This window comes from Glycine max, chromosome 13 (genome assembly GCF_000004515.6).
Source record: "Glycine max cultivar Williams 82 chromosome 13, Glycine_max_v4.0, whole genome shotgun sequence".
NCBI classification, from domain to species: Eukaryota; Viridiplantae; Streptophyta; class Magnoliopsida; order Fabales; family Fabaceae; genus Glycine; species Glycine max.
Window position 1 is genome coordinate 42,766,465 of NC_038249.2, and position 15,604 is coordinate 42,782,068.

The 15,604-nt window shown below is 34.5% G+C and overlaps 1 protein-coding gene across 1 annotated transcript; it reads right to left on the bottom strand.

Moving 5' to 3' along the window:
* Nucleotides 1–5,917: 5,917 nt before the first annotated feature.
* LOC102669900 (linolenate 9R-lipoxygenase) lies at nt 5,918–8,789 on the bottom strand. The gene is made up of 2 exons (XM_041008535.1): nt 6,740–8,789; nt 5,918–6,208 (listed from the first exon to the last, which is right to left on the bottom strand). The coding sequence occupies exons 1-2, from the start codon at nt 8,657–8,659 to the stop codon at nt 6,080–6,082; spliced, it is 2,049 nt and encodes a 682-aa protein (XP_040864469.1). The 5' UTR covers nt 8,660–8,789; the 3' UTR covers nt 5,918–6,079.
* Nucleotides 8,790–15,604: the final 6,815 nt, after the last annotated feature.

Below are 15,604 nucleotides of genomic sequence, written 5' to 3' on the forward strand. Positions count from 1 at the left end.
GTTAAAATTTCAAAAAATTGGGCTACTTTTGTGAGCTGTCTCTTAATGATTTTTTTTTCTATACTTAAATTTGATACATTAGAAAATCTGAACTCAATCTTACACTTTTACTCGTCCAATTATATATATATATATATATATATATATATATATATATATATATATATATATATATATAATTATCATTCTAGGTAGTAAAAAAAGTTTTCACTAGATACACTCACACATTAATTATTAATGACAAAGTATAATTGGCTTGATAAAAAATATTAATGAAAATATTCAATATTACCTTTTTTATGTTTGTATTAATTATTACTTTAAAGCAACATTAGAAACATTTAAATATACTGTTAAATATTTATTATCAAATATAAATTTGATAAATTAAAATTTTGGTTCTTCTTTATTTCATGATGCACAGTTTTGATCCCTTATTCATTTTTCTTGCATTTTTTCCCTCAAAATTTCAAAAAATCTATAACTTAGAATCAGTGGCGGATCCAAAAAATTGTTTAGTGGAGTAAAAAATAATTCATAATATTTAATATAAAATATTATAAATTTTTACAAAATATATAATCTTATGATATTTTTTTTAAAATGCCTAAATTTCTATAAATTGCGAACGCCTTGTGCACATATCAATGTATTTTCTCCTTTGTCGATCCCTTATAACTTTTTACTTTCATTTAAAAAAAACACAGGGGTAACACCTAATTTTAATGGGGGCATTTTATTATTAAAGATGTCTAAGTAAAAAAATTGCTTGTGGGGCCAATTGCCCCAATAGAAGTGTGAGTACATCCACCAACACTTTGATCCAATTCTCAATTTTATATACATTTATATGTTTTAATTTTTATATTTTAATTAACTAAATTATTTACTAATGACACCTTAAATTAATAAGTTAGGTTTAAGATTTAATTGAAAAAAAAATAAACATTTTTAAAATTGAGGATTGAATTAAAATTATTTTTAAAATACTGAGACTAAAATTAACAAATAATAAGGAGAACAAAATCATCAATTATAAATTAAATGGAACCAAAAATATAATTTAACTTATAAATTTTCTTATATAAAATTATAATATTAAGTATTAAATTTATTTGGCAATAATATTAATAATTAATTATTACGTGAGGTGATGTGAGTGTGTCTTTAATTCTAGAAAGAAAAAAATCATTTAAAACGGAAAACACAGAGTAGAGACTATATAAAGTTTTTTTCTTATGTTGTTAGATGTAATCATCACATGATCAAATGCATTTAAATGTGTTTTTTTTTACCCTGTTTACATACATCTAAGTATTAAAATTTCATATGTTAAAACTTAAATAAAAAGTATAGACTAATATAAAAAGATGAAGAAAAAAACACAATCAACTCGTATAATTTTAAATACATTTATTAATTACATTTTTAATATTGTAAATATTTTTTGTAAATTTATTTTAAATAAATTTAAAAATAATTTAAAATGTATTAAATATTTTTAATTAAGGTTATGTTTGGTAAAATTAGCTGAAAAGATGGTTAAAAATTGAAAAATTAACTTATTAAATTATAAGTGTTTGGTAAAATTAATTATTAAAGTAGTTAAAAAATGTAAAATGATAGAAAAATAATTAAATCATAATTTATTTTAAAAAATAACAAGAAAAAGAAATAAATATATCAAGAATAAAAATGAAATAAAATATAAAAAGTTAAAAGTTTGTATTTTAAAAAACACTAAAAACTATTTAAAAAAACTTGTTTATTGAATACTCAAATAAACTTTTCAATTAGTAAAAAAAATTAAAAGCCAATTAAAATACCTAACCGAAAATAGCCTAAATTAAAAAAAAAATACTATATTAAACTTACAATAGCCCGTATAATGGCACCTCCCAACAAAAGTTTTTGTTTTATTTTACTTATTAAACACAAATGACTTTCCCAATTGGTGTGACACCCTCTACCCCTCACATATATACTAATAAGGAATAAAAAAATTCAAATATTAATTAAAAGTATTTTTAAAACATTTTTTTTAAACAAGTCTTTCAAAGGGGAAAAAGGCTCACATTCATTTTCTTCTACATCATATTCAAACTTGTCCAAATAAATAATAAAGTATTCTCGACTCAACAAGGTTGTCTAAGCTTCATACAATTAATATAAAACCTATATCCTAATGTCACATCCTATCAGAGCGTTGTGTTCTCGTGTCCTCTAGCATGAGGTTCTTCATAGTCATCCACCTATTCATCTGCTCCCCCGAACACAAGTTCAAGATCATCACAGGATCCAAACACAACAACATACAGGGAGTGAGTTATCACATTCCTAGCTAATAGAGAAACAAGACAATTAAATATACATATTATACAAATGAGATACCACTTGCTTAAACATAGCTCACGTAACTTCACCACTTCGTCATTCAAAATTCACTTTTCAATTATCAATCATATTACACAAGAATCTCACACTTCGATCAAGATATAATAACACATCAATTAGCAAGCATATGCAATAGTTATGCTAAGACTCAATCCTATATGCAATGTGGTACCATGTCAGTGAAAAACCACCCTGGGGCGCTTAGGAGTACATAACAAGACACACCACACCATGGGTTTGTCAGGTCACTCTCACTAAGTAAGATCATAGGGAGGTCACGATGTTTTGCGAGAATGCTCCAACCATATGAGATCAGCATAGGCTTAAAGGAGCACTCAAACCCGGTGACCCCCAAGGCCTACACTCCGAAGAGTCCGTCAGGGCCTCTCCCTCCTGATTCAGGTCCAACCCCTAAAATAATTTTTTGCATGCAGACACTACTCATGAATTATACAACACCCACGACCTTACACTCGTGTTTTAAACACGTTCAACACAATTGCGCTACGATTTAACACTGGTTCCTAAATAGGAAACCTACATTTTCTCTTTAACACTGCGCATCAACGCTTTTCTCAAGATAACACTGGTCGGGTTATTGTACAATTCATAGCTTACAACACAAGTAATTTCACATCAAGTGTTAACTACACACTTATCCACAACTAGAACTCATTCACAATTTCACATCTCATAGTGTGACAATCCACCATCACATGTTTACATGTATCTCACAAATTAACACATGTTCAACTTTACACTTATACTCAATCTCAATAACAATATTATAATCTCAAAGTAACATATTATTCTACAATTCATCACATACTCACAATTTGAATCATCATTTCATATCCTCAATATAACAATTTATATAAAAGACCATCACAACATGAGGACTAAAACCCCTCAAATAATATTACACAATTATATCAAAATCATAGGTCAAAACATACAAATATCAAGAGCACAATTTATCAAACAATCTTCATTAGGACATCAATATTTTATTTATAATCATAAAGGAAAAAAAATTGTAATTTAACAAACATCCCAAAATAAAACCCCAATTTAATCCTCTAAGGATCCCTACACATGTTCTCACTAATCCCCAATTGTGAATAACTCATCCCTTACCTTTGAGCGGACTCACGTGTCTTCAGCCAGCGATAGCAACATCTCTAGCGGTTCCATAAAATTCTTTCAATTATTCCTCTGACTACTCCGATAGAATTCCCAAACGTCATAGAGACGGAGAAGAGATTGAAACCTCCACTTATACTGTCTTCATGCGTTTCCTTTTTCTTCCTTCACGAATATTGTCTCGCAAATCCCAACGGTGGAAGCGTGCGGAATTGAATTTCGAACAACATATCCAAATTTCATGAAAATCCAACGGCTAACGAAATCGGGATCGTAGTTTTATCGAGACAGTTTTGGGTTTCTGCGGGAAATTAAAATGCTACAATGAGAAGGGCTTTTCTCTAAGCTCTGAAATTATTTTGAAATTTCCAACGGTGAGAATGTTCGGAATTGGGTTGCGAACATGATACTCAAATTTCACGACGATCCAACGGTGAACGAGTTCGAGATTGTCGTTTTACTGAAACAGGTTTGGTGGGTTGCGAGAAGAAGAAATGGTTTTGAGAGGAGAAGAGGAAAAACGAAAATGAAGCCAAAAGGAGGCAGCTAACTTAACATAACTATTTATACCTAGGGTACTCAACCTATTATTTGCTCTATATTTATTTATTTATTTGTTTATCAAGCACTCCTTAGATAGCATGTGCTTAGATAAGCATTGTTATTATTATCTCTTTTCTCAATTATATTACAATAATATTAAAAAGTAATTAATAAACATGATGTTAAATTATCTGTGAAACTTATTTAACAATTTTTTTTAAAAAATTATTGGATTAAAGAAAATAGATGCTTATGTTGTAAAAAGTAAAAAAAAAAGGAAATTATAAATTAAAGATGCTTATTTAAGGGTGTTCGTGGGGTAGTTTTGCATGATTTTGGCTTAAAATTAATCAAAAAAATAAAATTAAGTACAATATTTTATGATTTGGTTTATTTCGATTTTTGCGATTTAAAAATTCTGCTAACAAATATTAAAAAAAGACTTAAAAAATTTATTATTAATTAGACAAAATTTGAATAATAAATAATTTAACAATCAATTATATAATTGAATAATAAAAATTTCAACAATTGAATTTAAAGTAAAACAATAATTATTTTCAAGTTGAATAATACTTAAATAATAACCATTCAACTTAAAAATAAAAATAATATAATATATACTTTCAAGTTTCAACGAACTTAACAATAAAATAATAAAATAACATTCATAATATATACTTTCAACATAGAAACTTAGAAAATAAATATCTAAACACAAAATATTAATTACAATAATAATTTTAAGAGATATTCACGATAAATATTAGTTCAATTTTTATGTGTCAAACTACAAATCAAATCAAACAATGCAATTTGAAAAATAAAAAAACCAAATAAAACCAATGATCATTGGTTTTTCTTTGATTTTCAGTTTTTTTATCAACTTTCAATTTTACACCTGATTTGATTCTGAATACACTTACCTCTAACACATTAGTAAATAGTAAGATACTACTAGCTTATAAGGTAGGTAGACAAATGGACGTTAAGATTGATAGACTGTCATTTTCTGTGCATTGTTTTCTTTTTTGGTGATTTTACATTCTTTTTCTTTACTTAAATTTGAGGAATAACACATCTGCAAGTCTCTAAACTTTTACTTAAACTTTAATTAGGTCCTAGACTGTAAAACTTTATAATTGAATCCTTTGTCTTTTTCAATTTTTGTAACCAGGCGATAGTCACTTATGCTTATGTTTAGTCAATCCTTGGTTTGTTGTACTACCATGGAACATAACTTGAAATATATTTCCCCAATAATCCAATTTAGGATTTCAGAAACCCACATTGTCTTCCTTTGTGAAACATCTTTCACAGTTCGCCTTCATCTTCTTCATATCCTTCTCCATTCGCTTGCAGCTAATTCTGTTCACCTTCTTCATTTCTTTCATGGTCGTCAAAGATTTTCAGCCAGGAAAAATGACTGATGGATTTACATCATTGAAATTCTTGCACACATTTCAGAGGCACAAGCTAAAGCATTCATAATTAGTATACCATAAAAGGGTATAAAGCATTCAGAATTAGTAAACCATCTAAGGACAAGCTTGGTGTTTGAATGAGTATTCAGAATTAGCATTCAGAAGCACAAGCTAAAGCACTTAGAATTACTAAAGACATATGAAACGATCCGGAAATTGATTTTTAAACCCTAAACGTACCCAAATTGACAGAATCCCCCAAAACATAAGAAACGGTTCCAACAAAGTGAAATACAGTACAACACAAACAACAAACTTGGTATTTCAATGAGCAATCAGAAACCAAACGCGAAAACTTCATGAACATAAATATAACAATTTTATTGTACGATTGAATGAGGTATGCACGAAGTTTAACAATTTTAATCCACACAGTAGTGCAATTTTTTTGTTCACACTATTACGTGGTCATCTCACATCATTACAATGTATAAGATAATTATTACCTTAATCTAACCTGCATATGATGGGATAAATATAAATATATAGTAAATGGAAACAAACATCAATATATTTTATCTTGACCTAACTGTTTCTCCTTTCATGGCGAGAGACAAAGCAGAAAGATTGGCCTCATTCTCCACATGCACACCAGGCATGACCACAGCTCTACTTCCCACAAACCCATCTTCACCAATTTTGATTCCCCCAAACTTCACCATTCCACCTTCATCACCTTCATATATGTGTCCAAATAGCAATGCCTCTCTTCCCACACAACCCCCTCTCTCAATCGTCACCATTTCAGGGTTCAACATAGCCCCGGTGCTGTCCACGTAGGCCCCACCACCATCCATGTCTATGTCCGCACCCATCAACTTCATCCACATCACAAACAAAAACGACCCACTTGCCATGTCCATGAAATAATCCCCAACCAAGGTTCTAATCGCTTGCCACGTGCTATCCATGATTACCCTTTTGCTCCATAAGGGCACGGTTTCACCCTCTTTTTTTCTTCCCACGAGAACCCATTTGGTCACAACACATGCCAGTGCAGCCATGACACCCGAGACAACCCAAAACAAAGGAAAGAACCATTGCACTTGGAGTTTCTCAACGTTCTTAAGGTTAACAAGAAAGTTCAAAGGAGCAAAAACTGCTAAACCCATCACCGTGTAAGGCAAAACAGTTTGCAGCAACGGTTGAGTGAAAAGTGCTGAGAATGTCTGGTACCAGGTTCTTGTCAAGGTTAAGGTTGTTGTAACTTTCTTTGTCGTCTCCTTTTTGGGCAATGCTGCTGCCACGGGACAGCAAGACAAGTCTACCTTAACGTTAGATTGCTCTACGAGGTTCCTCCAAGATTCTGGGAGTGGCTGTCTGTTACGAACGTGCTGGCAAATCTCATAGATCAATGAACGGCCATGATCAATTGAAGCACTTTGGGTGTTGGAAGTAGCAGGGATCACATCCAACTCATGGCTTTTGAGATAAGGGTTAAATTCAAGCCTATCTGATTCTTCCGTAGAGAGATTCTCATTGATGTTTACCTCTCCAACATCAATGTAAGGGAACTCATTTTCATCCCATGGTTTGGTGCAGTCCAGTGCAATGTCACGTGCGGCTTCATCTTCTGGCACTGCTCGGAGTTGCAATTGAAACACATAACAAACTCCACCAGGAGAATTCACACGGCGTTGAAAATCTTGAGCAAGGAAAAGCAAAGGACGTGTGTCCTTTTCATCCCTAGGAATTGCACCCGTTTCTGGTGGAAGAATCCCAGTTGGTACAACCTTACCTGTGTCCTCACTAATGCTTGTGTCAATAGGTCTTAGCTTAAACTTCACGTACATTTCTTGTCCATCAGTGAAGCGCATAAGCCTGCAAATGTTTGAATAGTAGTGCAATTCAGCGTATGAGTTTGCATGTCTAAGGGAATTCCACACTGCATCACGAACATGTGGGGTGCGCTTAACAAGTTCCTCCCTCGCTGGAAGTCCACACACAAGCCAGGTTGCAAAATCAGCAAGAGTGCGAGCATAAAATGCGTTGCCAGTTTTTAGTGTCAGGTCAATGAGGGAAGCATGCTGCAGGTTATTAGAATCTGGTGATTCATCAGAAAGAATCCTCAAAGCTGCACCACGTGCATCAATCCTTGCATCATCATCAGCACTCAAGCTATTACTGTGTCTTAACATGATAGGGTAGCTTTTTCCAGGGTAAAAAATCTTGTGTAGTGGAATATTGCCATCAAGTTTGTCATAGATTTTCAAGTGTCCCTTTCCACTAACACCAATGCGGTGGAAATATCTTGCTTTGACATTAATAGTAGTGACGGCTAAATTTGCAGCCATGTTTGCAACTACTTTTTTGTACTCCATGTCCATCTCCTCTATCCTTTCATCTAAATGATACGAAGAGTTTCTGGTTGCAACTCGGGTTTGAGATCCGATATACACGCTACCCTCATGGAGGATAGAATTCATTGGAGCAACTGAAAGTGCACCTAGAATGACATTCTTTTCTACAACAGAACCTGGGAGGATTAGGCTTTGACTCCCCACAACTGAATTATCCTGAACCTCTACTTTTCCACAAGCATATCCATTGGAATAGTGAAAACCGGTGATTATCTTGCTGAAATCACCAAGATGGACACCATCGCCTATTGACATTAACTCAGGGTTAGAAACTGGGTTGATGGCTCTAATGGAACAGTGTTTGCCAATTTTTGCACCCAAAAGGCGTAAATATAAGCAGAAGGCTTCTGTTCCTGAGAGAAGCTTTGCAAATCTATGGTGGCAGGAAATGGTCAATTGATGTCTAAGCCAGGTTTTGAAATGGGTTTGATTTTGGTTGAATTTTAGCAAACGTGTCAAAGCACAAGTGAGAGAGGTGAGTATGAGGCCATGAAGCAGATATGCGCTGGTAAATGAAATGGTAAAGGCAATGGGATTTGATGGGACATCAGAAAACATGGTGGCATATGCAACAACGGTAAATGGGATCCAGTGGAAGGCACCGCATACACAAAGAAATGAGAAGTGTTGGAATGATGCAGGTATCTGGAAGAGCCTTATGTACAAGATGTAAGCAATAGCTGAAGCAAGGGAGCTGAGAAAGCCAGTGAGATAGATCCCCAGAAAATGGTACATGGCATTGGACTGTATTTTGCTGGTAGAAACAAGCAACAGGGCATTCTGAAAAAAATAAAAAAAAAATAAAGATATTAGTTATAGTTCAAGCTTAAAGTGGTACTGGTCATTAGTTTAAATATATGAACTTGCTATTATATGAAATGATGAAATTTTGAGCAATAAAGGATGGCAATACTCGAACTGTAGCAATAGTGCTATCAGTGGAAACTAAAATTTAAATAAGTTACATTTCCTTCAAAATAAATCTCAGTTATTTGAGCAATTTGCATGTACTGACCTCTTTAACGTTATTATGCTTAGCAGGTTTGAGTACATGTTGGCCTCCTTCAACCTTTTGCAGGGGTTGTACTTCAGATCCTTCTTTGATGATACTTCCTTTTTGAATAATAGAATAAGGTCCAATTGAAGAATTTTTACCTATTCTAATAGGAAGGAAACTTAGAATTCCATTCTTCACCTCATGGCTTTGAACCAAAACCCCTTCTGCAATGGCAACTTCATCTCCAATTGAAACCAGAGATGGGTCGGTGATGTCCACTGTGTCAAGCAAAACTAAGGATCCAATTCTTGCACCGAGCATCTCAAACCAGTATTTCAGAAACACTGTTCCTCTGAGGTGTGTTGCCAAAACTTTTGAAGAAATTTCCTGAGTTTTATAGAGCGCCCACCACTTAACAAAATCCATTGAATAAATGGATATTTCAGGTGTAAGGGCATAGTTTGGCCTCAAGAAAGAATTCCCAAAAAAGGAAATGCAAAGGCAAGTGGAAACTATGCAAAGGATCCAAGAAAGTGGTGCCAAAGTCAAAGAAATCAAATAGCTTGACCAAGGCATTCCATATACCGATTCACTGGCATTTGGTATGAAACTTTGAAAAGCAGTGATGGATAGATAAGCAGGAGTGACCAGCATGATAGAAATATAAACAAGTGCTAGGAGTTGAAGTAAACGGATACCCCATTGGCGAGACTTGGATACATCCACAACCACTTCAGTAAAATCAATTTCAGCTTCTGGAGCATGTGGTGAATTGCTCATGAGTTGAGGTTGAGACTTGAGTAGAAGATTCTCAGAGAAGTTAGCCAATTCTTGAATGCATGATGCAGTGAAAACATCTATAGCCGCAACTGGCACTCCCAGGAAATCTGTGAGTTTTTGAGTTGCTTTGACCACTCCAATTGAATCAATTCCATAGGTTGACATGTTGTCTGTGACTGAGATATTGTTGACCGGGATTCCAGACTGGTCAGAAATAATCCTTTTCAAGTGTTCCACAATTTCCTTGTTGCTGATTCTTGGAATAGGTAGAGGAGAACTACTTCTCACCAAATGTGCCCGAGGTGTTCTTCCTTCTCTGCATGTTCCTGTAGTAAATGACCTCAACAGTGATTTCTTTGTCAAAATAGGTTGTGGAACCAGGTTCAGTGTTTCATCTGAAAACTGTTTGAGACACTCAAATCTCTTGATTTTTCCTGATGTTGTTTTGCTGATGGTTCTTGGCTTGATCAACTTGACAGAAGCAACACTAACTCCATGTTCTTCAACCACACGTGTCTGAATATGCTCAATCACATCTTTGCTAACTGTTTTACCATCCCTTACTTCAGCAACCACAACCAAGCCAACTTGGTCTGATCCATCTGGCAGGGAAATCCCCTTTGCTGATAAAATCTCCTCAGGGACACCAATGACTGCACAGCATCCCGGACGAAGAAATTCAGATGAACTCTCAACCGTCTTTTCAACATCTGCTGAGTAGATGTTTCTTCCAGCCACAATGATAAGATCCTTGATTCTCCCAGTGATGAATAGCTTCCCATCTATAATTCTTCCCAAGTCTCCAGTTCTTGTGTAGTTGCGTCCAGGATGGTTCTGAAGCTTATTTCTAAAAGTTTTCTGACTCAGTTCTTCCTTTCCCCAGTATCCTATTCCAGCACTTGGACTACTTATCCAGATTTCTCCTTCCCTTCCATCTTCCTCAAGCTCTTCACCACTCTCTGGATCAACTATTATAATGTCAACGTCTGAATCGCCTGGGTGAATATATCCACAACAAACTCTTCCTTGCCAATCAACAAGAATAGGACATCCTTCTCCAAATGCACAACTCACAAACACACAATTTTCTGCTAAGCCATATCCTGGAGCCATCACCTTTTGAGATAAGCCAAAAGGAGTGGTTAGATCAAGAAATCTTTTCAAGGTCTTCATCCTCACTGGCTCAGCAGCAACCATAAGGAAAATCATGGATGAAAGGTCTAAACTCTGAAGCTTGTCTTTCTCGGACTCTAACCTTCGAACCACCAACTCAAAAGCAAAGTTGGGTCCGGCACTGTGAGTTGCTTGATACTTGCTGATGGTTTCAAGCCATAAGAGTGGCTTCTTAATAAATGTCAATGGTGAAAACAGTACAGCAGATCCACCACTAACAAGAGCTGTAAAAAGTCCTCCAATCAGCCCCATGTCATGATATTGAGGAAGCCAACTCACTAGCACTGTCCTTGAGGTGCTCTTGTATCTACTTCTCATCAACTTCACATTGTGAACGAGCCCTCCATGTGTTATCATGACTCCTTTAGCATCACCAGTTGAACCTGAGGTAAACTGCAAGAAACATACATCACCAGGCTGGGGTTCACATTGATCATCTACATCTTCCACAGCCGAATTTCTTGAGTTATTGACCCAAGTATCGGTGTGCAGCCACGGAAGTTTTGGCCATTGAGCTGTGTATTTACCATTTTTCCCAGTTAATGAGATCAAGCTTTTCACTAGACCGGCACGTACTGCTGTGTGGTAAGATGCCGTTGATAAAATTGCCACTATGCCGCATGACTTGGCAATGTTCTCAATTTTAAGAAGTGCTTGTCCACCTCTCTGCATGGGGTCTGGGGGAAGAACTGGGACTGGTAAAACTTTAGCTCTTAGACATCCAAAGAAGGCATCAACAAAATCTAGGCCAGGAACATAGACTAGGAGAACCCTGTCACCAGGCTTGATAACCGGCTTTTGGCTTGTTAAGAGCTTATGTGCAATGCAAGAAGCATTTAAATGTTGTTCTCCATATGTCCTCTTGCCAACCACAGTCCCTCCTTCATTTAGCCAAGTATAAAGAGTTCTGTTTTGAGTGATTGGATGAGTTCCCCAGTGCTTTAAATAGCTATTCAAAGCAGGCAAATTGGGAAATTGCACTCCAGGCAATTCAACTAGTTCTTTAGGCTCCTTTTTCTGGATATCAGTTTGCAAGGGAAACAAACTCTGCCAAAGACACTCTTCTAGTAAGTGCAGCTCTATTTGGAAAACATGACTGCTTAATGTATGTAAAATCTAGTTATTCAAATCAATGACTGGTTATAAAGTGCTAAATTACCTTAGTGTAAGGAAACACTGGCAAATCACTGCTATTTGCAAAGTTCTTGCAGATCAAAGCCATGGCATAAGATGAATTTCTCTCTGTAAGCTCAAATGCCATAAGCCCACCAACATAATAAGTATTCCTCGAGCCTTGAAGCTCTGACTCCAACTTTTCATAGAATCCGTTTCTCATATCTGCATTCAAACTTCAAAATTTAGAATTCTAGCTAGAAATGGGAAAATGGAATTTGAAAACTGATGAAAAAATACCTTGACTGCTAACATGAGGAAAATACTTAAAGCGACGTTGAAGAATGATATTCTGAACTTCTCCCCCCATGGATTCTATTGATTTGATTGCAAGCTCAGTGACAGTTGGTCCCTTAATATCAGCAGAGTTTCCATAGGACCAGAACAAGAATATGTTACTGTCAGCATAAAATTTCTGCATGGCAACTGGATTTCCAATTGTGCTGGGATCTTCCATATATTCACTAAAATAATAAAATCCAACCGGCATACGTTCCAGCCCTTTGATCTTTAAAACTGTTGTGTAGTAGTCATTTGTTTCTACTTTGCTGAATAAATCCTTTTCAAGCTCACTTGCATCCATTACTTCTGTTTCATTCTCTGCCACAAGAAAAGAGTTCGATTCTGATATACTTTCAGCATGAAGATTTTTACTTGGTCAACTAATTAGAAACTATCCTAGATTTGACTTTTAAATTAATTATATAAAAGTTAACAATATTTATTATATGTCAATTCATTATTAGATGACAGTGTAAAATCCTTTCCACTATCAATGACTTTTAATTGACAGTACTATTATAATTAAATTTATAAATAAAAACAACATGTAAATATGAAGCAGTGAGAAGTTTACATACCTAAGCAAGTTGAAGGCGCCGATCTATAAGTTCTTCCATATTTTAATGGAAAGTTACCAGAGATTATGATCTTATCAAATTCCATAGTTTCGATTTCATTTGAGCCCTTGACATTAACAGTGACAGTGTCAGAGTTCCGCCTGATTGCCAACACCTCAGTGCTATAGTGAAGTTTTATTGGAATTGATTCAGCAATCCTCTGCCAAAGACTTGTATATCCACCTTTGAATCGTCGAATTTTTCCAGCCATGGAAGTTCTGGTAAATTCATGAATGTAAGCATAAGGCATGTCTTGAATAAATCCATATCCTGAAGCAGTATAACCATAAGCCACAGATTTAGGAACAGATTTAAGTCCATGACGCTCAAGATAATCTGGAGCTAAGTCTGAAGCAACTTCACTGAGAGCATGAACCCCAAAACGACCAGAATTCTTCACCTTTTCCTGTTAGTAGAACAAGTATAATTAACATCATTAAACATTCAACTGTCAAGTCATAGATACTAAGGAATTTTCTTTATATGTCTATGAAAGACAAAAAGTATTTATACTAACTTGGATTTGCAATGTTAGTGACATAACAGATACATAATCATCAGCAACTTTAACATCTTGGTATTTTCCAGAGGAGCTGTCAATAACAGCAAGCTTGTGGGAGTTCATTTCTTCTAGTGTACAGCCTGTCTCTTTTGCCAAGTGAAAGATGACAGGAGCACTGCTTGCAGCCAAAACTTGGCCACCTAGATCATATATTTTTCCTGCATAAACATATATTATGATTAAAATTCATAGTCAAATTGATCAGCTAGAGAGTCATATTAAGATATAGGATACCTTCAATTTCAACTGATTCACACATGCCACCAACTGTATGATGCTTCTCCAAGACAGTGATATTATTATAACCAAGTCTGACCAGTGCATAAGCAACTGATAAGCCACTTGGACCAGCACCCACTATTCCAATTCTGGTGTTTACTGGCATGGAAGGATGCAGCTTGGAGAATTGATCCTCTACTGATCTTTCTGGATCCATCTCTGATTTCAAATCCTGAAACCTGTGGAAGTTATTTAGATCAGTTGACAACTTGGTCTAATGATTGCATTCAAATTCAGTTGATTCAGTTGTATTCCTATACATGCATCATTCAGGAGCAAGGTCCAATCCCATAGTACAGAAAATTAAATGTCATGACCACTGCTCAAAGCATTCTCTTCTGACAGTATTAAGAGGAAGTAGACTCAAAAGTGTAGTTAGGACTTAGCATACAGTAACAAAAGAGTGAGAAACTGACTTTTGAGAAACTTAAAAAACCAAAGGAAAAAAGAAGTTTGAAAGGCAATTTAACAGGTTTTGAAATAGAAAATAAGTTCTGACAATCGAACAAGGTGTTTTGTTTCCTTATGAGAAATTGCCAAATTTAGAAAAGACCAAGTTTTACGAGTTTTATTTGCTGTTCGATATTACGTAATTGCATAAATGTTTTGAGAGGAGAGAATTAAACATACCTTAGATATGAGAGGTGTATAGCACTTGCTTGTCAATCTTGATGAGGACTTCTCAATCAGCTCGGAGCATTATTACATGCAGCACTTGCTGTAACTGCAATGTCATTGATTGTCAACATAAACTCGTAAACTTGAAGTGAACAATACATGCAACACACATGTAAGTTGTGGGAAAATATCACAGAGACTCTCAGACCAAAGATGAAACATGTTGATGATGTTGATATGATCAGGCATGGCCATAAGTCAAAGCAAAAATGGTTTTAAGAAAGAAAATATTAAAGAGAAAGAAAAGTAGTTATATAGTTACCTGAGTGGTTATGGAACACATTAAGTTGTTTCTAGTGTATGCCAAATGGTATGATGTGAGAAAAAATGAACAATTGTTTCCGTTGTATTATCATGCATAGAAATTAGAATGAATTCCGCTGAGCTCATTACAGTAATATATATAAAAGTCCAAACTCATATAATAAGAGCAACGACAAGTTGATGCTGTTGTTAAGTCGGTCTCGATATCTACGAGAGTTTCACTTTCTGTACAACACATGCCTACATTACATAGCATTTAGAGATACAGATATTCCCTTTGAGCAATCCGTTTGATGCTGACAATTTTATCTCACCCTTGTCATGATAAGTTTTTTTTATTATTATTCAAAAAAGGTTAGATGAGTTGAATCTCAGACTTATTATCAGACATTAAAGTAGGTTCGAAAATTACTTATATAGATATTTACTTACATATTATTCACCAACATTCTAATATCAATAATAAAAATTGAAATTATATCCTTGTGAATATGAATATTTTTTATCATTTTTTTCTATCCATGGATATTAAAGACAATATCAAGAATTTACCCTAAGTTACATACCCTATTCAACTAATCAACTAATTGATTGAGCTAAATCTCATTAACTTTTTCTTTTGGATCAACCATTTTGGTTCTTGTAATAATTTGTTGAAAATTAACTAGCTAAATCAGAATATTTTATGTAGCACATTGGACAACCACAACATTATCACAATTTCAGATAAAAACAATTCTAAATTTTCCTAATATATATATTTGTTAATCTTTTTACTTCTTTTGTATGGTAAGTGTAGGTATTAAATGCTACATTTATATTTTTAAAATGTTTATACATTTACTTTTTTATTTAATACATCCTTTATAAGTTAG